Source organism: Macaca mulatta, chromosome 6, assembly GCF_049350105.2.
Source record: "Macaca mulatta isolate MMU2019108-1 chromosome 6, T2T-MMU8v2.0, whole genome shotgun sequence".
In the NCBI taxonomy this organism is placed as follows: domain Eukaryota; kingdom Metazoa; phylum Chordata; class Mammalia; order Primates; family Cercopithecidae; genus Macaca; species Macaca mulatta.
Genome location: NC_133411.1, coordinates 188,972,510 through 188,995,678, shown reverse-complemented (window position 1 = coordinate 188,995,678; position 23,169 = coordinate 188,972,510). Strand labels below are relative to the sequence as shown.

Here is a 23,169-nt window from a genome sequence, read left to right as displayed (position 1 = left end):
ACCAAACATTTAAAGAAGAACTAATTCCAGTTCTTCTTATACTCTTTCAGAAAATTGAAGAGAAGAGGCCAGGTGCGGTAACTCGCACCTGTAATCCCAGCACTTTGGGAGGCCAAGGCAGGCGGATCATGAGGTCAGGAGATCAAGACCATCCTAGCTAACACAGTGAAACCCTGTCTCTACTAAAAATACAAAAAATTAGCTGGATGTGGTGGTGGGCGCCTGTAGTCCCAGCTACTCGGGAGGCTGAGGCAAGAGAAAGACGTGAACCCAGGAGGAGGAGCTTGCAGTGAGCGGAGATTGCGCCACTGCACTCCAGCCTGGGCGACAGAGCAAGACTCCATCTCAAAATAAGTAAATTAATTAGTTAATTAATTTAAAAAAGAAAAACAAAATTGAAGAGAAGGGAGCTCTTCTGAACTCAGTCCACAAGGCCAGCATTACCCTAATAGCAATACCATATGAGGATGCAACAAAATAAAAACATAGACGAGTATCCTTGATGAACATAAATTTTTAAACCCCCAACGAAATACCAGCAAACTGAATCCAGCAGCACATTGAAAAGAGCATTCATGATGAACAAGTGGGATTTATCCCAGGGAATACAAGGATGGTTCAACATGTGCAAATCCATAAATGTGATGCATCACATCAACAGAATGAAGAACAAAAAAACGTGGTAATGCCAGTAGATGCAGAAAAAGCATTTGATAGGTGGCTTCATGATATAAACTCTTAACAAATTAGGTATAGAAAGAACATACTTCAACACAATAAAGGCCGTATATGACTTACAACTAACATCATACTGAATGTGGAAAAGCAGAAAATGTTTCCACTAAGATGTGGAAAAACACAGGATGCCCACTTTCACCACTTCTATTTAACATGTTATTTACTGGAAGTTCTTTTAGGACTAATAAAGTTGCAGAATACAAAATTAACATACAGAAATCAGTTCCATGTATATACACCAACAATTAAGTCACGGAAAAATAAATCAAGAAGTTCATCTTATTTACAATAGCCACCAAAAAATAATAAAATACCCAGGAATAAATTTAATCAAAGAGGAGAAAAGTGTCTGCAAGGAAAACTGTAAAACGCTGATGACAGAAATTGAAGAGAGAACAAAAAATAGACATCCCTTGTTCATGGATAGGAATAATTAATATTGTGAAAATGACAATAACTATCAGAAGTGACCTGCAGATTGAATGTAATCCCTATGAAAATGCCAGTGATATTATTCACAGAAATAGAAAACACAGTCTTTGTATGGGTTTTTCCCCCAGAGCCAGCAGATTAGAGGCTTTTCCAGCATGCCTAACCCACTTGGGAAAAGCAAAATAGTGTGCACGTAGTCACATCATCAACTTTTATCCAAGAAGGAACACAGGAATTAAACAGAACATTTCAGACACTGGGAAAGAAAAAATTCGGAGACAGTTCTCCTGGCAGAGTCTGGCTAAAAACTGAGAAAATCCCCAATACAGGAGATGGGGAGTGAGTGTCCTCTGCAGTTCATCTTCCCATTGGGGAGTTGTACAATCCAGGCCACAGGAGAGCACCTTGAGCCTCCCAAGCCCTCGATCTTACTTAGGGAGTAGCTGAGAGACATTGAGAAGGAACAACCTGGGATGCACCTCATGCATTTTCCCAAACCTGGTGGCTGATAAGAGGACTCCATTCTCAATCCTAGCTCATGGCAAGCTGTATGGGAATCCTATGACCTAGCAGCAGCAGCATCTGTTAGCATCGTAAAGTCTCATGCCAGGATTGGAACACTGGGTCTTTGGTTGGAAAGGGGCCCACACACCCAGAAATGATAAATGAGTACAGCTTGGGCCTCCAGCTTTGGGCACCAGAATTGGACCCCTGCACCCCCATCATGGGACTGGAGCAGGAGATTTGCCTGAGAGGTATGGTTTTGGCCCCAGTAGCAAGTTTTACTGCGTAAGGCAGCTTTGTTGACTGAAGGCTTTGTATGGTCTCTCTGATTCCTGTGGTTGGGATGAGGAAATGAGTCCCAGTGGTTCTGGAGAGTGAGAGAGAGGCAGGTCCCATACTGTTTGCCTGGTTTTAACAGCTGGTTTGCCTTTGCCTTCCTGTGTAGGAACACTGGTGCAATATCAGTTGCTCTAATCTTTGCCTAGGCATTTCTGCAGGGTCTGGCAACTGTCCCTAGATCCCTGTCAGAGCCAGTGGTTGTGCCTGCTATTGGGAGACCAAATGGCTGTCTTGCCCAGTCCAGCTCTACCCAGCTTCACCTCTCCCCACCAGTCCCCTCCTCTTCCCCGAGGCTGAGTGTAAGAACCAAACCACTGAGCTTTCCCTGGTCCATCCCATTACATGGGACACTTAAGTACTTCTCCTGGTTAACAAAGATAAGTTATAAACCTTACTGTTACAACTGCAACCAGCTCTGACCTGCAACTACCACCTGCTGACCTGAGGTTGACCTACATAGCCCATTACAACATCTGCTTACACAAGTACACAGCACTTGGGAACAAGAAAAGCTTTTCATGACTTCTGTTACCACCATTGCTCATGCCACCCCAGCTTCTCAGGAGGTTATGAGCCAGCTCACCCACCCAATACACTACTGTTATAACCAGCATGTAAGAAATCCACCACACTAAGGTTGTTTATATCCAAGGAAATCATAGAGTATTTGCTACTGAACACACCCAGAAGCGAAGTCAAACAGTCCTACTCAAATTACATCATAGTAACATCCTCAGGATTAAAAAATGTGCAGTCCAACAACAAATTCAAAAATAAGGACAAGCAGTTATTTGTGCAGATGTGAAGAAATCGATATAATACTATAGAAAGTATGAAAAAGATAGTATGACACCCCCCCAAAAAAAATACAGTAATTCTCCAACAATGGATCCTTAAATCCTCAAAATGTCAAATAATATGGGTTTTTTATTTTAAAAACAGCTCCTGGAAATGAAATGTTCATCGAAGGAGTTACAAAATACATTTGAAAGCTTTAACCATGATTTAGACCAGGAGTTCCCAACAGTGATCTAGACCGTGGGTACTGGTCTATGGCCTGTTAGGAACCAGGACATACAGCAGGAGCTGAGCATCAGGTGAGTGACTGAAGCTTCATCTGTATTTACAGTCACTCCGCATTGCTAGCATTACTGCGTGAGCTCTGCCTCCTCTCAGATCAGGGGTGGCATTAGATTCTCATAGGAGTATGAAGCCTATTGTGAACTGTACTTGCAAGGCATCTAGGTTGAGTGTTCCTCATGAGAATCTAATGCCTAATGATCTCTCACTGTCTCCCATCTCTCCCAGATGGGACCATGTACTTGTGGGGGAACAAGCTCAGGGCTCCCACTGATTCTACATTATGGTGAGTTGTATAGTTATTTCATTATATATTACAATTTAATAATAATAGAAATAAAGTGCACAATAAATGTAATGCATTTGAATCATCCTGAAGCCATCCCCTACCCTCCAGTCTGTGGAAAAATTGTCTTCCACAAAACCTGTCCCTGGTGCCAGAAAGGTTGGGGGGATCACTGAACTAGATCAGGTAGAAGAAAAACATCTCACAACTTGATGACAAGTGTTTTGGATGAATCTGGTTGCACAAAAACACAGAAAAGAAAGACTTTAAGATAACAAATAAAGCCTCCAAGAAGCATGGACTATATAAAGCAACTAAATTTTGAATCATTGGTGTTTCAGAGGAAGAAGAAAAAAGCAAGGAGTTTAGAAAACTTATTTAAGGAAGTAATGGATGAAAACAACTCCTTAGTTTAGCAAGACATGTAGTCATTCAGATACAAGAGGCACAAAGATTAACAACAGGCAAACACATTGCAAAAGGACTTCACCATGACCATATAGTCATCAGATTGCTTAAAGTCATTGTGAAGGAAAAAATTCTAAAATCAACAAGAGAAAAACACCTAGTCACCTATAAAGGAAGCTCCATCAGACAAACAACAGACATTCTCAGCAGGTAGGGAAAGATACACTACACAAGCCAGAAGAGAATGGAATGCTATTTTCAAAGTGCTACAAGGAGAAAAATTTTCATCCAGCTAGAATAAACTTCGTAAATGAAGGAGAAATCAGGTCTTTCTCAGACAAGCAAACACTAAGAGAATTCATCACCACTGGACTAATACGTTAGGAAATGCTCAAAGGAGTCCCAAACGTGGAAACAAAAGGTTGATATTCGCCATCATAAAAACACATGAAAGTATAAAATTCACAAGTCTCATAAAACAATTACACGAAGAAGAGAAAGGAATCAACTGGCACCATGACAGAACTCCATGAAACTACAAAGACAGAAGAAAAAATAAAGAATTTAGAAAACAGCTGGATAACAATATATTTCAGGAACAAAATGTCATATATCATTGTTAACTTTGAACCTAAATGGATTAAATGCTCCACTTAAAAGATACAGCCTGGCTGAATGGATTTTTAAAAATGACACAACTGTGTGATACCTAGACACACAGATAGACTGAAAGTGCAGGGATAGAGAAAGGTATGCTACACAAACAGAAAGCAAAAGCAAGTTTGAATAGCTATTCTTATGTCAGATAAAACAGACATTATGTAAAAAAGTAAAAACGACAATATAAATAATAGTGAAGGGATCAATTCTGCAGGAGGATATGACAATTCAAAATATTTATACAGCCAACACCATGGCACTCATAAATAAGTAAAACTAATATTACTAGCCCTCAAGGGATAGATACACTCCAATACAATAATGATTGGGAAATTCAGTACCCTGCTGATATGGTTTGGCTGTGTCCCCACCCAAATCTCATCTTGAATTATAGTTCCCATAATCCCCATGTGTCATGTGAGGGACCCGGTGGGAGGTAATTGAACCATGGGGGCGGTTAACTCATGCTGTTCTTGTGATAGAGAGTGAGTTCTCACAAGATCTGATGGGATGGTTTTATAAGCGTCTGGCATTTCCCCTGCTGGCACTCATTCTCTCTCTTGCTGCCCTGTGAAGAGGTGCCTTCTGCTATGATTGTAAGTTTCCAGAGGCCTTAGCCATGCAGAACTGAATTGATTAAACCTCTTTTCTTTATAAATTACCCAGTCTGGGGTATTTCCTCATAGCAGCATAAAAACAAACTAATACACCTGCTGTCAGCATTGGACAGATTATCTAGACAGAAATTAACAGAATACATTGGATTTGAACTGTAATATGTACCAAATGGACGTAACAGACATGTACAGAACACTGTATACACATTTTCCTCAACATATGTAACATTCCTTAGAAACACTGTGAATTAGAAACAAGCCTCAGCAAATTTTTAAAAATAGAGATCATGTCATGCATCTTAGAACACAGTGGAATAAAGCTGAATAACCAGATGCACTTTGGAAATAGTATCTGCATGGAAACTAAACAACATGATCTCTAACTACCATACGGTTGACAAACATATTAAGAAAGATATTTAAGTTCTTGAAATAAATGAAAATGGAAATAAAACATACCAAAATCTACAAGATAAAGCAAAAGCAGTGCTAAGAGGGAAGTGTTTATATCAATGAATGCCTAAATCAAACGATTAGAAATATTTCAAATGAAGAGCCTGGTTATGCACCTCAAGGAACTGGAAAAGCAAGAGTAAACCAAACTCAAAATTGGTAGAATGAAAGAAATAATAAAGATCAGCATAGAACTAAATGAAATAGAGACTAAAAACACAATACGAAGGATCAACACAATGAAAAGTTGTTTTTTTCAATAGATAAATGGCTAAAAGACCAAGAATAAAAGAAGCCTCAAATCAGAAATGAAAAAGGAGACATTACAACTGAAACCAACAAAATACAAAGGATCATCAGAGGTTTGTGAAGAACTGGACACTAACATACTGGAAAACCTAGAGCAAATGGATACATTCCTAGCCACATGCAATCTGCCAACATTGAACCAAGAAGAAACAGAAAGCATGAACAGAGCAATAAATAGTAATGACCCCTCAACAAAAAACCCAGGACCAGATGGCTTTACTGCCAAATCCCATCAAATTTATAAAGGATAAGTAACGTCAGTTCTTCTGAAACTATTTCAAAAAATGAAAGAAGAGAGAATTCTTTCTAACTTATTCTACCAGACCCAGATTATTCCAATATTAAAACCAGGCAAGGGCACAATAAAATAAGAAAACGGCAGGCCAATGTCCTTGAACATAGACACAAAAATCCTCAACCCAGTTCGAAGAAAGTGAACCCAACAACACATCAAAAAGATAACACAGCAATATAATGTGGGATTTGTCCCAGGGATGGATGTTTTGGCATATGCAAGTCAGTAATCGTGATGTATCACATCAACAGAATAAAGGAACAACAAATACCATATTCTCAATAGACACAGAAAAGGCATTTGATAAAATTCAACACTCTTCGCAAATTAGGTATAGAAGGAACATACTTCAAAATAATGAAGGATATACAAGACCCACAGCTAACATCATATTCATTAGGAAAAGCTGAAAGACTTTCCTTTAAGAACTAGTTCAAGACAAGGATGCCCACTTCTACCTACCACCCCCCTATTCCACATAGTACTGGAAGTCATAGCCAGAGCAATCAGAACATAGAAAGAAAGAAAAGGTGGCCAAGCTTGGTGGCTCACACCTGTAATCGCAGCACTTTGGGAGACCAAGGTGGGCGGATCACTTGAGCCCAGTAGTTCAAGACCAGCCTGAGCAATGTGAGGAGACCCCTTTCTCCACAAGAAATACAGAAATTAGCCAGCTGTGGTGGTGTGTGCCTATAGTCCCAGGTATTCAGGAGGCTGAGGCAGGAGGATCGATTGAGCCCAGAAGGTCCAGGGTGCAGTGAGCCATGATCACGCCACTACACTCCAGCCTGGGTGACAGAGTAGGGACCCTGTCTCTAAGAAAAAAAATAGAAGAAAGAAAGAAAGATAGGAAGGGAGGGAGGGAGGAAAGGAAAGGGAGGGAGGGGCATCCATATCGTAAAGAGAGTATTATCTCCCTTTTCAGGTTATGTGACCATATGTAGAAAAAAAACAAAAGAGTTCACCAAAAACTCATAAACCTGATAAATTCAGTAAAGTTGGAGGATACAAAGTTTGTGTACAAAAGTTAGTATCATTTCTATACGCCAGTAACAAACTAGATAGTAAGGAAATCAAGAAAGCAATCCTATTTACAAGTCACATAAAAATAAAATACATAAGAATAATAAATTTAACCAAGGAATATTCTCAAACACTGATGAAAGAAATTGAAGAGATCACACAAAAGTGGAAAAAGGTGTGTCATCATATTTAAAATATATGTAGATACTAGTCTATTTTATCATTTACTATCATAAAATATACAAAGATCCATTGTAAAAAGTTAACAATTACTAAAACACACACAAATACAAGGTACCAGTCACAGTTGAAAGAAATGTAAACTGTGTTAAATCGTAACTGCATAAAGTTAACGGTAGTATGAACTGTATTAATGGAACAGTTTCATAGCCACCTGTTGCTATTGTGATTGCAGGTGTTGCCAGTATCCACTTAAAATGTCATGTGACATACCCTTATGAGCAGTTTGTCCCTCCAGTAGGCTGATTATTGCAGTAAAAGTGATCTCTTGCAGTTCTCACGTAGTTTTCATTGTATTTAGTGCAATTTCATGAACCTTGAATATGACACCATGGGACCTGTATGAGGTGCCATAGTGATGCTAGAAATGCTCCCAAGAAGCAGAGAGAAGTCATGACATTACAAGAAGTTGTAGTGCTTGATACGTGCCATAGAGAGAGGCCTTCATTCAGCACAGGTGCTGCCATTTCACAAGGAATGACTTAGCATATCATTTAAAACACACAAGAGAACAGAAAAAGCTACTCATGAAGCCATTGCAATAGCTACACCAACGGGCACAAAAACAGTATACTTTTTGCTAAATGCCTTTTGCAGCTTTTATTTGGGTGCAGGATTTCTATAAGGAAGGCATACCTATAGTATCCAATGTGATTTGAGGAAAAGCAAAGCAAAGGATATAGAGCTAGAGAATTTAATGGCAGCAAAGGTTGGTTTGAAAAGTTTAGAAAGAGATTTGTCTTTAAAAATGACAAGATAACAGGAGAACTAGCTTTTGACAAGAAATAGCAGTCAAGTCAGATTCCCAGATTTCATTAAGAAAATCATTGAGGAGAAAGGTTATTTTTCTGAACGGATTTTTAATGTTGATGAAAGTGCCCTATTTGGAGGGGGAAATGCCACAAAGGACATTTAGTAGTAAGGAAGAGAAGAGAGAACTAAGACTTTAGGCATTTGTTTTGTGCAAATGCAGTCAGGTCTATGATCAAGACTGCCCTTATTGATAAAGCTACTAAACCCCAGCCTAGAAGGGAAATTATAAATACCATCCATCAGGTTTTAATTGCAAAACAGGGAGGACCGAATAGTGGGAACTCTTTGTGAATTGGTTTTATCAGTGCTTTGTCCCTGAAATTAGGAAGTACCTTGCCAGGGCAGGACTGCCTTTTAACGTGTTTTTGATATTGGAACATGCCCCTGGCCACCCAGAACCCCATGAATTCAATACCGAAGGCTTCAGAGAGGTCTTTTCGACCCCAGACATGCCTCGAATTCAGCCTCTAGAGCAGGGGGTCATAAGGACCCATATGGCTTAGTACACACAGTATGCTACGTAAAGCATTTAATGCTATAGAATAGAATCCAGATAAAACATCATGAAAGTCTGGAAAGATTGCACTGTTGAAGATGTCATTATTATTATAGGAAGTGCCATGAAAGTCTAAACAAAAGATTTCTATGGGAGAAAACTGTGTTCAGGCATTGTATATCAGTTCACAGGATTTATGATAGAGCCAGTCAAGGAAATCATGAAGCAGATTGTAGATATGACAAAAAAAAAAAATCAGGGCGTAAAGGGTTTCAAGATAAGGATGTTGGAGAAATTCAAGAACAAATAGATACTACACCAGAGTAATTAATAGGAGATGACTTGCTGGAGATGGGTGCTTCCATGTTGTTCAAGGGGCAGCTGTGATAACAATCTCAAACCAACTATAGGTTGAGTACCCTTTATCCAAAATGCTTTGGAGCAGAAGTTTTTCAGATTCTGGAATATTTGCATTATACTTAACCATTTCGGCATACAAAATCCAAAATTCTGAAATTCAGAATGCTGTAGTGAGCATTTCCATTAAGTTTCATGTTGGCACTGACAGTGTTTCATACTTTGGAGCATTTCAGATTTTGATTTCAAATGCTTAACTTATACAGAAAGTGGAAAAGGCAGGAATACCTCCAATTTCATTGTATGGCACCAGTATCATTCCTAATACCAAAACTAGACAGAAATACTACAAAACAAAACTACAGACCAGTTCCCCTCTTGAACGTAGATGCAAAAATTCTAAACAAAAATTTAGCAAATTATATTCAACAATATGTATACATTCATCATGACTAGGTGGTGTTTACTCCTGGAATGTAAGTTTCATTTAACATTCAAAAATTAATGTATTATTACCATATTAGCAGGCCAAAAAAGTTAAAACTGTATGATCTCAGTAGATGGAGAAAAGATATTTGCCAAAGTCCAACATCGATTCCTGATTTTAAAACTTTCCTCAAACTATTAGGGGCATCTATGAAAAACTGACAGCTACCATTATATTTAATGGTGAACAAGTAAATTCTTTTTTCTAACATTAGGAACAAGAGAAGAGTGTGTCCTCTGGTCACTTCTGTTTCTGCGTTGTTCTTTAGATTCTAGTCAGCACAGTAAATAAAAAGGAAAAGAAGTAAAAGGCATCCATTGTGGAAATGTAGAAGTAAGCTGCCTTCATTTACAGACATTATTTTCTGTAGAAATTTAGTGTAAAAATATGTTGGAATCTATGAAAAAGACCAACAGATTTAACAAGGTTCCATGATACAAGATCAATATAAAAGAATTAATTTTATTTCTATATATGAGTAATGAAGAATTGGTTTTTAAAAATGCATTTTCATCAAGCAGATGGTGGACACCTGTAGTCCCAGCTACTTGTGAGGCTGAGGTGGAAGATTATTTGAACCCAGGAGTTTGAGTCCAGCCTGGGCAACACAACAAGACCGCATCTCTAAGAAAGTTAAATTTTAAGAAATCCCATTTTCTATAGCATCAACAAGTAAGAAATTCTTAACAGTAAATCTGACAAAATATGCAATATGCCCTATATAGTGAAAACTAACTATTGCTGAGAGAAATTAATCAACTAAGTAGGTAGAGAGACACATACACAGTGTGGAGTGGAAAACTTAATGTTATTAAGATGCCCATTCTCCCCAAGTGGATGTATACATTCAGCACAATCTCATTGTAAATCCCTGGTGTCTTTTATCATAGAGATGGACAAGCTGGTCCTAAAGTTCATATGGGAGCGCAAAATACCGAGAAAAACCACAAGGATGTTAGAATAGAAAGGAAATGTGGGATGGTTAACACCACCTAATTTCAGACCTGTTTCAAAGCTTCAGAAATCAGGACAGGATTGCCTTTCCTTAATGGTGAAGAGATGCGTGGTGTCCGCACATAGACCCACACATTTATGTACAACTGATTTTTGACAGATTTGGAAAGGTGATTCTGTGGAGAACGGACAACCTTTTCAGCAAATGATTCTAGACCAATTGTATGTCCGTATGCAAAAAAAAAAAAAAAAAAATCATCTGTGCCTGACAGAATACACAGAATGAGTCAGAACCCTAAATACAAAGTATAAAACCATAAAACTTCTAGAAGAGAAAACAGGGAGATGTCTTTGTAACCCTGAAATAGGCAAAGATTCCTTAATATGATACTAGAGCACCATCTACCAAATGAAAAAATGATTGACTTCATCAAAATTACCATAAAGTGAGGGAAAATACATGCAAAAGGATTTTTATCTGGTATATGTAATGTTCTCTCAAAAGTCAGTAATAGAAAACAACTCAGAAATACAGGCAAAAAACATGAACGGACACTTCACCAGAGACAATGTACATATGGCTGATAAGTACAGGAAAAGATGGTCAACATCATTACAATAGGGAAATGCAGATTAAAACTGTAAGGAGGCTGGGTGCTATGGCTCACACCTGTAATCTCAGCATTTTGGGAAGCCAGAGCAAGAGGATTGCTTGAGCCAATAAGCTTGATACCAGCCTGGGCAACATAGTGAGACCTCATCTCTACAAAAATAAAAATAAAAAAATTAGTTGGGCATGGTGGTGCACCCCTGTAGTTCCTGCTATTCAGGAGGCTGAAGCAGGAGAATCACTTGAGTGAGCCCCAGAGGTCGAGGCTGCAGTGAGCTGTGTTTGCACCACTGTACTCCAATCTGGGAGACAGAGCAAGACCTTGTCTCGGAAAAAAACAAAAACAAACCAACAAAAAAAACCCCACAAAAACTCACCATACCAAGTGTTGGTGAGAATGTGGAGGAACTATTATAGTTGCACGTTGCTGGTGCAAATGTAAAATAGTATGCTCAGTTTGGAAAACACTTTGGCAGTCTTAAATAAAAGTCAGACACCTGTCAGGTGAGCCCATCTTTCTACTTGTTGTGTTTACCTCAGGAAAAAAGAAAGCATATGTCCATGCAAAGAATTGCACAGTCTTCATACAACTAAAGAATATTGTCAGCTTTTCAGTACAGCCAAAAACTGGACCACAATGCAGATGTCCCATCAACAGGTGAAAGGATATTGTGGGCCATCTCTTCAGTGGGATACTAGATAACATTAGAAAGGAGTTAACTGTTGAAACATGCACCGGTGGATTAATCTCAAGACAATCATGCTGAGTGAAAGAAGCCTACACACAGTGGTACATACTGTATCTATTCCATTTATATAAAATTCCTGAAGTTGTAAACTGCTGGAGCAAAAAGTAGATCATGGAGGGATGGGGTGGCGGGAGGAGGGAATTAGGAAGGGGCGCAAAGAAATTTGGGGATGTGATCGATGCACTGTCTTAATTGTAGCTAGGGGCCGGGCGCGGTGGCTCAAGCCTGTAATCCCAGCACTTTGGGAGGCCGAGGCGGGCGGATCACAAGGTCAGGAGATCGAGACCACAGTGAAACCCCGTCTCTACTAAAAATACAAAAAATTAGCTGGGCGCGGTGGCGGGCGCCTGTAGTCCCAGCTACTCAGGAGGCTGAGGCAGGAGAATGGCGTGAACCCGGGAGGCGGAGCTTGCAGTGAGCCGAGATCGCGCCACTGCACTCCAGCCTGGGCAACAGCGTGAGACTCCGTCTCAAAAAAAAAAAAAAAAAAAAATTGTAGCTAGGTTTTCATAGGTCATGAAAACAAAAGTGTAGATTTCATATGCAACTTCAAACTGTAACTTTAAATCTTTGTCAAGGTGTAGATTTTAAATATATGCAGTCTATTTTACGTCAATTCTATCTCCATAAGGCGGTTTAAAACCAGCGTGATAGAGGGGACTCATAGATTAGGCTTCGAAGACAGAGCAGCCACACGCAGTGTGTGGATTTTATATCTTGATTCAAACAAGCCAGCTACTTAAAGACATTCTGTAAACACCTAGGGAACTTGTAGTATAATGTGAGTATTGGATAATGTTGATTAACCATTGTTACTTTTGTTAGGAAAGATAATGGCATCTAACAAAAGCCCGTATCTATTAGAGGTGCTTAGTGAGAATTTTATGGCTGAAATGATGGGATGCTTACGATATGCTTCAGAATCATCTAACACAATAAAGAGGGGAAACAGATAAAAACTAGAAGTAAAATTCTGGTAACTGAAGCCGGATGCTAGATACATAGGGAAGGCTTTATTAAATTATTCTCTGTTCTTTTGTGTATTTAAAACTTTCCCCTACATTTTTTCTTACATGTTTGTATGGGTTTTTAACATTCTTAAGGTCTCTGTTGTTTTGGTCCCCGCCTCGCTCCGTCAGGAGCAGCATCTGCCTTCCCCGCAGTGTAGGGCATGGATGTGTCTAGAGGGACCATCTCCCTGATGTGCCAGGGACAGTCTTGGTTTGTGCCCTGTGTCCCAGTGTGAATGTTCTAGGGCCCTCTGATTCACAAAGCTTTTCTAATTTGAACAGGAAAGCAGATGCTCTTCTTAGTTTTCTTCACATACCTGTTCTTTACACCTATTTATCTTTACCAGATTATGACTTTGCCTGGAACCTCCTCCTATCCCTACACCCGGAACCGCCTCCTAACCCTATGCCTTTCCCATCTCACCCCTTCCCAGTCTTAACCCAGGCCTCGACTCCTCAAGACCTTCCTTGGTGTTGCTCCCCTGCCTCGCCCCACCCCTCCTAGTCACCTCCTCTGTGCTGCCACCTGGCCCTGGGCATGCTTGAGGGTTCACCATTAATGTAACTGTTCCCAGTTCAGTGAGCTTTTCAAGGGTAGGGATCACCATCTCTTCATCTTTGGGTTGTTGGTGCCAAGCAGTGCTAGCTAGCAGTATCCGGGAGAATGTTGCATAAATCCAGCCCTGGAGATTCTCTGACCTCACCCTTAGAGATAATGAAAACAGCTCAACCCTGGAAGGTAAAAACACCTTCCTAGGATGACAGAGGGTAGTGTAGCAGAGCCGGAAGTAGAGCTGTGACGCGTTCCTTCTCTTCACGCTTGATGATGTGTTAAGCAATTTCAAGGAGCAATCAGGGTTTCCCTTTTCTAAGACAGCATTTACACACCTCATGGTGATCATTCCTTGAGCAGACTCCAAAAGCCATTAGAGCAGCAGGAGTGGCTCTGGAGTGTACAAGAAGTAGGTTTGATAATGCTGTGATATTTCAAATGTTTATTCAACACAAAATGCAGCAATTATGACACCTGGCTTTTACTGCTGGAGAATTGAAGACCTATATTTCTAGGGAGTTGGACCTAACAGGGTGCTCTAACACTTTTTATTATTCAACCAGAATGCTGAATCTGTGGCACAGCCACCAGTTTTTCTATCTAAAAAAAAAAATTTTATCATTCTCTTATATGTAGGACATGGAGAGGAATGTAGTAAAATGGAGACTTTATACTTTTAATTGCTTAGAAATAAAGTACGTCATTCAGAGACCTTACACTTAATATCTGTTTTTATTTGCAATTTTCACAGCGTCGTCTTGGAGATGCAGCTAAGAAAGCCATCAGTAAATTGACAACCAGGACAGTAAAGAAGGGTGACAAGGTACTGTAATGAACTAACTTTAGCACTGTAAAAATAATCAGACAGTTTTGTTTTTGTTTGGTGGGAGAGGACACACCCTAATTGTTTACATTTCATTTGTTAGATTTTCTCCCAACTATACTACCTAATGCTTTATTTTAAACTACTTTCTTACAGTAACTCTAGCTGTGTTTTCCTACAGAGTTTTCTTCTGCTAAAACCTAGCATACATTTTCAGAGAATTCTAGTGAGACCATTTGTGCGTTAAAAAGCCAGGAGGTGTGTGTTTTCTTCCTATACTTCCTGGGACTTTGCTGTGTCTCTTGTTTTATTTTTTCACTAATTACATGGAGAATTGAAGACCTGTATTTCTAGGGAGTTTCACCTAAAAAGGGGCTCTCTTTACAATGGGGTGAGCAGTTTGAAAGAAGAGCAAAGTGTGTCAGGGTCATCGCTGGTGGCTTGGAGGACCGGGGAGAGAGGCAGTGTCAGGCTGCTGTGGTGGAGACCTCTGACTGACATCCCCCTCTCAGAGCTCTAGTTACGGTAGAGCCCTGCTTCTCCGCTAGAAGGACACAGCTGCACCTTAGTGCTGCCCCTACATTCAGAGTGTTCAAGGTTTTCTAGAATGGGAAAATGGAATCTCAAAAGGCATGAAACCAAAACTGTCTCCTGCCCCACACCCAATTCTAATATTTAAGCACAGAGTTGGGCCTGGAAGAATAATTTCATATGATTCTCTGTCTTCCTAAGTTTTACCAGTTTCTTGGACTTTACCCATTGTATTCCCATTGCCTTGATACCACCGTATCTAGTTGCCTTTGAAACAACTTCAGAAGGTGGAGACATTCTTAGTGAACTTTATTGTGCACCAAGGAAACAGAAAAGGGGGGAAATCACTCAAGAAAATATAAGTAGCATCAAAACAGCTTGCATTTCAGTGGCAGAGGAGTGGTAACCAGTGTAACAGTGTAAATGTGTTCTTGGCCTGGTGGCCTCAGCTGCCACATTAGGATGAAATTCCCTGGAGCGGATTTAACCTACCCATCTTACATTGTATCCCAGGCCAGCACAGTTATTTCCTTTAATTATTAAAGCCAATTCATCTTAGTTTGTACCTGCTAGACCTGGCAAGAGTTGTCCACTGAGTTTCAGTCCAAGTGACAATGACGTGGCAAACAGTCTGTTTTCCTGGCTTATGGCGTGTTTTGTTTTATGACAACTTTTGCAAAACCCCTTCTCAGTCCTAGGAGGAAGGAATTCAATTAATTTGGTGTCTAAATACCTGGCTGACTCTTTCTCACTCTTGATGAAGACCAAGTATTGAATTGAGCCAGTGACTCTTCTCCATCCCCAATCTGTGACCAGATTCACAGCTCCCATTTTTGGGGTGGGTTTCTAGACAGCAGTCTGCTAGGACTCGACTCACCATCTTTCCTGTCTGTACTTAGGTGTGTCTTTAAGTGAGCATCCTGGTGAGCTTCCAGACTGTCAGACATAGCAGTGAAACCTCTTCAGACCAATCAGTAGTACAGGAGCAATGAGGGATGGGGAGATCATGATGGTCCAAGCTGATTCTAACCTTGAAAAAATTAGAATTACGACTTAATTTTTGTAAGACATATCATAAACAGAATTAATACAGATTGTTAAAATTTTAAAAACAAAATAGATTGGCTTAGACATAATTTGGGCCAATATAGTTAGGCAAATAAAAACAAATTAATTTTAATCATTTTTCACTTTATAACACTTGCTTACCATAGTAGCCACAGAAAGATTCTGAGCTGAATCGCATCCCAGCCATTTGTCTACTTGCAGCATGTGACTTTTGTTTCTGTACTTTTCATTTTAGGAAACTGACCCAGACTTTGATCATTGCGCAGTCTGCATAGAGAGCTATAAGCAGAATGATGTCGTCCGAATTCTCCCCTGCAAGTATGTCAACTTCATTTGTTTGAAAAAGAATGATATTAATGTGCTTTGTATGCCTCCTTTTAAGAGTGGGCATCTCCCTTGCTTTTGAGTGCCCCCCACCCCGTGGCTTTCTGGAGGCCACGTCTGCTGTGCGTTGCTGGCCATGGGGCTGTGGCCGGCAGGGAGTGGTGCTGCTCAGCAGGTGCAGGCTGCACAGCCTTCCTAGGTGTAGCCAGTATGCGACGTGCACGCGGCCTCCGGACTCCCCAGACACAGCCTAGGAGTGTTGAGGTTGAGAATTCTTGTTCTGTGGTTTCAATCGTCTTTTTTTTTTTTTTTTTTTTTGAGACGGAGTCTCGCTCTGCCGCCCAGGCTGGAGTGCAGTGGCCGGATCTCAGCTCACTGCAAGCTCCGCCTCCCGGGTTCACGCCATTCTCCTGCCTCAGCCTCCCGAGTAGCTGGGACTACAGGCACCCGCCACCGCGCCCGGCTAGTTTTTTGTATTTTTTAGTAGAGACGGGGTTTCACCGTGTTAGCCAGGATGGTGTCGATCTCCTGACCTCGTGATCCGCCCGTCTCGGCCTCCCAAAGTGCTGGGATTACAGGCTTGAGCCACCGCGCCCGGCCTTCAATCGTCTTTTTACGTTTGTTTTCTTTCTTTCTTTTTCTTTCTTTCTTTCTTTCTTTCTTTCTTTCTTTCTTTCTTTCTTTCTTTCTTTCTTTCTTTCTTTCTTTCTTTTTCTTTCTTTCTTTTTCTTTCTTTCTCTCTCTCTTTCTTTCTTTCTTTTCTTTCTTTCTTTCTTTCTTTTTCTTTTTCTTTTTTTCTTTTTCTTTTTCTTTTTCTCTTTCTTCTTTTTCAATCAGAGTCTCACTCTGTCACCCAGGCTGGAGTGCAGTGGTGCAATCTCAGCTTACTGCAAGCTCCGCCTCCTGGGTTCAAGCAATTCTCCTGCCTCAGCCTCCCGAGTAGCTGGGATTATAGGTACCCACCACCACGCCCCGCTAATTTTTGTATTTTTAGTAGAGACAGGGTTTCATCATGTTGGCCAGGCTGGTCTCGAACTCCTGACCTCAGGTGATCCACCAGTCTCAGCCTCCCAAAGTGCTGGGATTACAGGCGTGAGCCACCTCACCCGGCCTGTTTTCTTTAAAGATGGGGTTCTTGCTCTGTTGCCCACAGCTGAACATGAACTCCTGCACTCAAGCAGTTCTCCTGCCTTGTCCTCTCAGAATGTTGGGATTACAAGTGTGAGCCACTGTGCTCGGCATTGATTTGTGATTCATGTAGGTTTCAAACACAGTCCCTTGTTCCTATCCATCTTAGACTACATCGCTAGGCCCTTCAGTGAGACTTCCATTGAGCTCACCTGGCTCTGGGTACAACAACTCCGGGGACTTGGATTAAATATTTTTCTAAACCTGGATTATGCAAAATGGAGAGAACTGATACCTGCTTTGTGCCTGCTGTGGTTCAGGTGCTCTGCTCTGAGCAGACTATACTCACCTTCTCCTATAATTCTCTCAGCAGTCCTAAGAGGGTGTTTTTTCCCCGTTGTACAGTGAAGGATGGTGAGCCAATAGCAGGTTCCAGGGTTGCACATTCAGAAATGGCAGAGCTGCGTCAAGGCCTGCCTTTAATGTCGTGCTCCCCACATAGGACCCAGGCTTCCCTCCGTGAGGAGAAGATTCGCCTGTGCCTGGGTGCCCTGGAAACAGCATGTTGGTTTCTCCCATGGCTCCTCTTGAGCTGGGGAGTATGAAACCAAGATACACAGTTCTGAGTGTCAATTGGATAAATAGGAAATCACCTGCCAAGAAGCCTAAAACCAAAGAGTTTGCCTCTTCTCCTGTCTATTTAAAAGACATCCACACAACTCCAGCCTTATAATATGGAGCATGTGAATTAATAAAATAATTGTGAGTTGTTACCTCCATGAGGCTACTGGTCTTATTTTACTTACAAAGTATCTATTTTGAGTCTAGGAAAATTTGTTTTTTTTAAAAAAAAATAAAACTGAAGAAGAATTACATCTACTGAAACAGAAATCCAAGATTCTAGAAGTCAAGTCATTCTAGTTTATGTATAAAGGAAAATCTATAAAACTAAATGTAGGCTGTCCTATAGAAAATTAAACTATGGAACAACCAGTCTCCCTTCACATGCAGTCACTGATGGTCTAAACGTGAGGCTAAAGGAAATGCACACGCAAGTGCCAGTCAGAAGAAGGGCCAGCGGGACACAGGGAGGTGTCATCCACACTTGCCTGCTTCAACACTGGAATGACTGGGAGAAGCCAAGGCTCTCCACATTCTGTCTTGCTATTTCAGCCCAGGATCCTCTAGAACCATATGGTACCTAAAATGAGGGACTCCAAAACCATTCCTGGGCATTACTAAAATGAGGGGGTCCTCAGGAGAGGCTCGGCCTAAAGTAGGTTATTCTGGGGGCTTCATCCCATTATCTTCATCCCTTCAGTGTTGACTTTTCCACAGTTTCATTTGGAGTTACCTTTTTCCTTTTGTATGATTTTTATTTTTTGTAGAGTTGGGGTCTCACTGTGTTGCCCAGGCTGCTGTGAACTCCCGGCCTCAAGTAATCCTTCCACCCTAGCATCCTAATGTGCTGGGATCACAGGCGTGAGCCTGACGTCTGTCCCTCTTCTTAAAATTTAGTTCAGTGCTTTCCAGATGTGACTGTGCATCAGAGTCTTTAGGAGGCTTTCAGAAACATCCCGAGTGGAGGCCAGGCGTATGCACTTATATATTATAAGTTCCTGCCCGATTCTGATGCTGCAAGGCCACGCCCTCCAGCAAGGTCCAGGCCATGGTTGATCTGAACCATTTCTGCAGCTGCACCTGCCACCATAGAAGTGGTTTGTGTTTGTGGTCTGCTTATGAGTGTTAGAATTTTTGGCATACTTCTTTCGTTGCACCCTCTATGGTACTGTCACTCGGCTGTCTTTCAGTACTGGGTCATTATGTTACTATCCGTGCTCACTGCCCTGGCTGAGTGTAGAGTTTTCCCTGTTGCTGTGGAACTGAGCGGCTGTTTGTTCCTCTGACACCCCCTGCGTCACCAAGCTGTAACTTTCCCTAGACTGCATCGCACAGCCTGCTCAACACAGCACCCCATTTCACTGCCACGTAGCAACAGTGCAATTATCAGCTGTAGTGCAAATTAACTTTATACATCACGCAGTACTTGTGACAGTCTTTAACCTAGAGCAGCATTTCTCCACCTTGGCACTGTCGATGTTTGGGACCAGGTCATTGTTTGGGGGTGTGGGCATTGCAGTGTCCTTGGCCTCTACCCACTAGGTGTCAGTAGCACCCACCCACACACAGTTGTGACAACCAAAGCTGCCTCCGGATGAGAACCACTGAGCTGAGGATGGCTGTGCGCCTCTTCAAGCCTCTCCTCAGCAGATGCCACTCGCAGAGCTGCGCCTTCGCTGTCGCCAAGCTGCCGCTTACAGAATTCCTTCTGCCTTGGGACGCCTCCCCGCCCCGAGTGTCTTTGAAGCCAGAGTCAGTGTCACCTGCTGTGGCTCTCTGTACCTCATGTTGCTAAGCGGTTCTGCTCCCTCACCATCCTCCCAAGGGACTGAACTGACTTGGCAGGGCCTGCCTCTGCGCAGAGCCCTGCCCCCACCTGGCTGGCATCCCACGTTCGTCACAGCAGCACCTGCAGGTGTGTTCACTCTACTTCAGCACCTTAACTCACACGCTTACTCTCCACTCTCAGAGGACCCCTTCACCATCGACTTCCCAGAGGAAGCAATGGGTGGAATTCCTCGGCCTGCTGACCCGGGCACTCAGGCTGGAGAGGCCGTCTGCTGTGGTCCGTGCCGCTCCTCCCCGCGCCGCTGCGTGCCTGCTCTCTCCCTTCCTCAGGGTCTCGTTCTGTTGGCTGGCTGCTCCTTCCAGTGTTCTGTCTCCACTCGCCGGCATCTCGTCACACTCGTATTTCCCAGTCCAGTTTTTAAAACTGTCTTTCAAAGCCATCACCCTCCAAGTACCGCCCCACAGCCTCTCCTGTCATACCTGCCCACTGCCTCTCCTCCGTGAGGGAGGGAGATGGGCCTGGACACCTTTGTGTCCATCTTAACAATTCACAAGCTCAGGTAGGGCTTTCTATCCAGAACTGTCCAGCCTCTCAGGGATTGCCTGCTTCTTGCCACATGACCTTTCCTTTTCCTCTTCTGTCGCACTGTTTACTGTGGACAGGTGGCAGTTGGCATGGTGGAGGGGCCTCCTCCTCGGCTCAGTGATCACAGCTGATTCTCCCTTGGATGTTAGCCAGCAGGTCTTAGAAACTGAGGAACTGGTCACCTCGTCTTATTTAGACCTCTTAAAGGTTGGTCATAGGAGCTTTTAGTAATTAGAAGTACTTTTTCAGAAGTGGAGTGCTGCAGCGTGGATGGATGAACGGATGTTTCTGTGCCACTTTGGGAGCTAAAGCGGGGGGCCGGCACTGCAGATGTCTGAGGCTCCACTGCAACGGAGGGTCTGTAGAGACGGTGACTGCTGCCAGCCCCAGCATGTCTGAGGCACCACTGCAACGGAGGGCCTATAGAGACAGTGACTGCCGCCAGCCCCAGCTAGCAGAAGAGTTTCTGTCTGTGACCTTTAATAATTCTGCATCCTTTTATATTTGCCAGGTTCTTAAACGGCACCAAGAGGCTGCAGAGCTGTGAGAGCAACTCACCTTCCTCCCACAGAGCCTCCCCTCCCACAGCGCTCTTCCACTCACTCTAGTTTATGGCATGTGTGGGACATAGGAAAGGGGAGGGCACTGAATTGCATTATTGCTGGGTTTGTTCCTTTCATGTTTGTTTCTCATTCTGTATCCCAAAGTATTTCTCATAGGAATAAAGGACTTGTTGAAGTTCGGTATGCTTGTGCTTTTCATGTTTCACTGTCCACATGTTACCTGCTTTCTGTCCCAGTGCACCACCCACCCACCCTATGTGTGGCGGGCCTGTTCTGCATTCATGTGTGTTTTTATCACGTGAGTGGGGAGCTTATTTTCAAGGCCCCACTTGCCCCAGGTGTGTCTTTCTGAGGCCTCCTGGGTGTCCATGGAGCACCTTCCACAGTGAGAGCCCACAGCCATAGTGAGGGCGAGCATGTTTAGGCGTGCAGGAGTGTGACCAGTTGGTGGGGCTGCTCTGCCCGTGTGGTGGCCCTGCATGTGCTCAGCCTTGGCACTTCTCTGAGTGGTCCACACGCTGTGTTGCATTGACTGCTCCAAACACCTCCCCAGGTAGATTAAACGCCCCGGCCCAGTCCTTAGCTGAGAGCTCTGCACGGCAGAAAGGTGGTTTGCCAAGCACCACACCGGTGTAGCAGAACTTTGCCTAGAAGGGAAGGAAAGGCCATGGTGAGTTCAGTGAAAGTTGCACTGAAGAGACCAGCAGGAGGGTTAGACAATGGGTGATGGGGGACAAAGTACCGCATTCAGAGCAGCTGCCTGTGGAGATAGATCACAGAAGAGACAGGAAGGAGAGAAGGGCCGTGGGTGAAGAGAACAGCCACCCAGCTTTGTTAGTGAAAGTGAGGGATGTGCCGTGGGAATTTGAGACTGAAGATCTCTGGGTGAGTTGCACGGAAGCTGGACTAGTGGGGAATTTGGAAAGATAATTAGGAAGGAAGGGTGTTTAGTGCTCTGAGGTAGGGGTCAGGGGTAAGAGAGAGATGGGGTGGATGGAGAGCCCAAAGACCAGAAATATTTCAGGTTTTCAGTTAGCTAAAGAAGGAAGGTTTTCTAAATTTGTCGCCAGAGAACCAGTTGGTCTTTTTTGTTTTTCTTCATAGTACCCTACAGCCTAAAGGAGAAATTTTTAATTGTTTAGTAAAACAGAGGGGCGGACACTTCTTTTATATCAGTAATCCTGGAAAGAAACAGTTACTGAAGAACCCAAACATATTTGTAACTAATTTCAGGTTAAAGAAACAGGCAGAGAACACTGAACTCATGCAGCTTTAAAAAGAAAATACAAGGATTATACCATTTGCTTCTTTCAGAATAAAGACAGACAGGACAATCAGAAAAGGGAAAAGCAAAAACGCCCCAGTAGGGAGCACCAGGACCACACCTCTATCCCCCCAGGTGGCTGCTGCGGCTTTACCGGGTCTCCACCAACAGTTCAGCAAGCCCAGCCACCCCCCAACCCCATCTGGATACCTCTCACTTCTGTACCAGAGCCCCAATCAGAACACAGCACCTAGGCCTCCCCCGACCCCCAGCGGGATACCTCCCATTCCTGCACCAGAGCCCTGATCAGAGGTCACAGCACCATATCTCTTCTGTTACCTATCAGTTGGCCAAGTCCCATCATCCGCCCTGTGTAGGCCTGACCTGCAGCACCTCCGGCCACCCCACCCTAGTGCTAACCCAGTGCACAGGTCATACCCCTCCTGAACATGTGTGCAAGGTACCAGGCATTTGCGTCCGTGTGACTTTCTAGAGGGAGATTCTGTAATTTATATCAGATCTAAGGGAGTTTGTATTCACCAAAAGGGTTAAGAAGCCTGTTGTGGTCTTTGCTGGTCAGCAGCCAGCATTAGTGCAGTTGACCCCTGCTGGAAAGGCCAGGCTGGCCCTGGGGACACCCTGTAGTAAGGAACCGCGCCACACACACAGGCTACGAGGAATAAGACATGATGCCTTAGGCGTACTGAATGTATTTGGGGCTTACCTATGGATTGGCGGGTTTCCAGCCCTTAAGTAAAAGCTTTAAGGTTTAAATAAATGCCTTGGGGGTGATGGTTCTGGTTATTTCATTGTCTGCGAATTTAAGACTAGACTGACAAATCCATTCTTCAAGATCTTTACTCTTGTCCCCAAAGAAATGAGCGTAAGGCCGTCAAACAGTGATAGGCAGACATGTGCGTATATTGTTCAGGCCAAAGTTGTAAGTTGTAAGCATGAACGTCTGTTCCAGATCCCAACAGAAACGGAGTTTTCTAGACCTCTTTTTTATAAATCAAAACTGCATTTTAAAACAGCTATAAACAACATTAACTTGGAAATT

The 23,169-nt window shown here is 42.7% G+C and overlaps 1 protein-coding gene across 11 annotated transcripts in view; it reads left to right on the top strand.

The window, feature by feature from the left end:
* Positions 1–23,169, top strand: part of RNF130 (ring finger protein 130) — a 111,946-nt gene that overhangs the window by 73,365 nt on the left and 15,412 nt on the right. For 6 of the 11 annotated variants that reach the window (XM_028850016.2, XM_028850015.2, XM_077937531.1 and 3 more), the window contains 2 exons: positions 14,165–14,236; positions 16,071–16,153. In XM_028850016.2, the coding sequence (XP_028705849.1) occupies positions 14,165–14,236; positions 16,071–16,153 (155 nt within the window). Of the gene's footprint in view, positions 1–14,164; positions 14,237–16,070; positions 16,154–17,789; positions 18,065–20,793; positions 21,027–23,169 lie in introns of those variants that run through there. The other 5 variants (XM_077937534.1, XM_077937532.1, XM_028850018.2 and 2 more) reach the window with 2 other exon arrangements.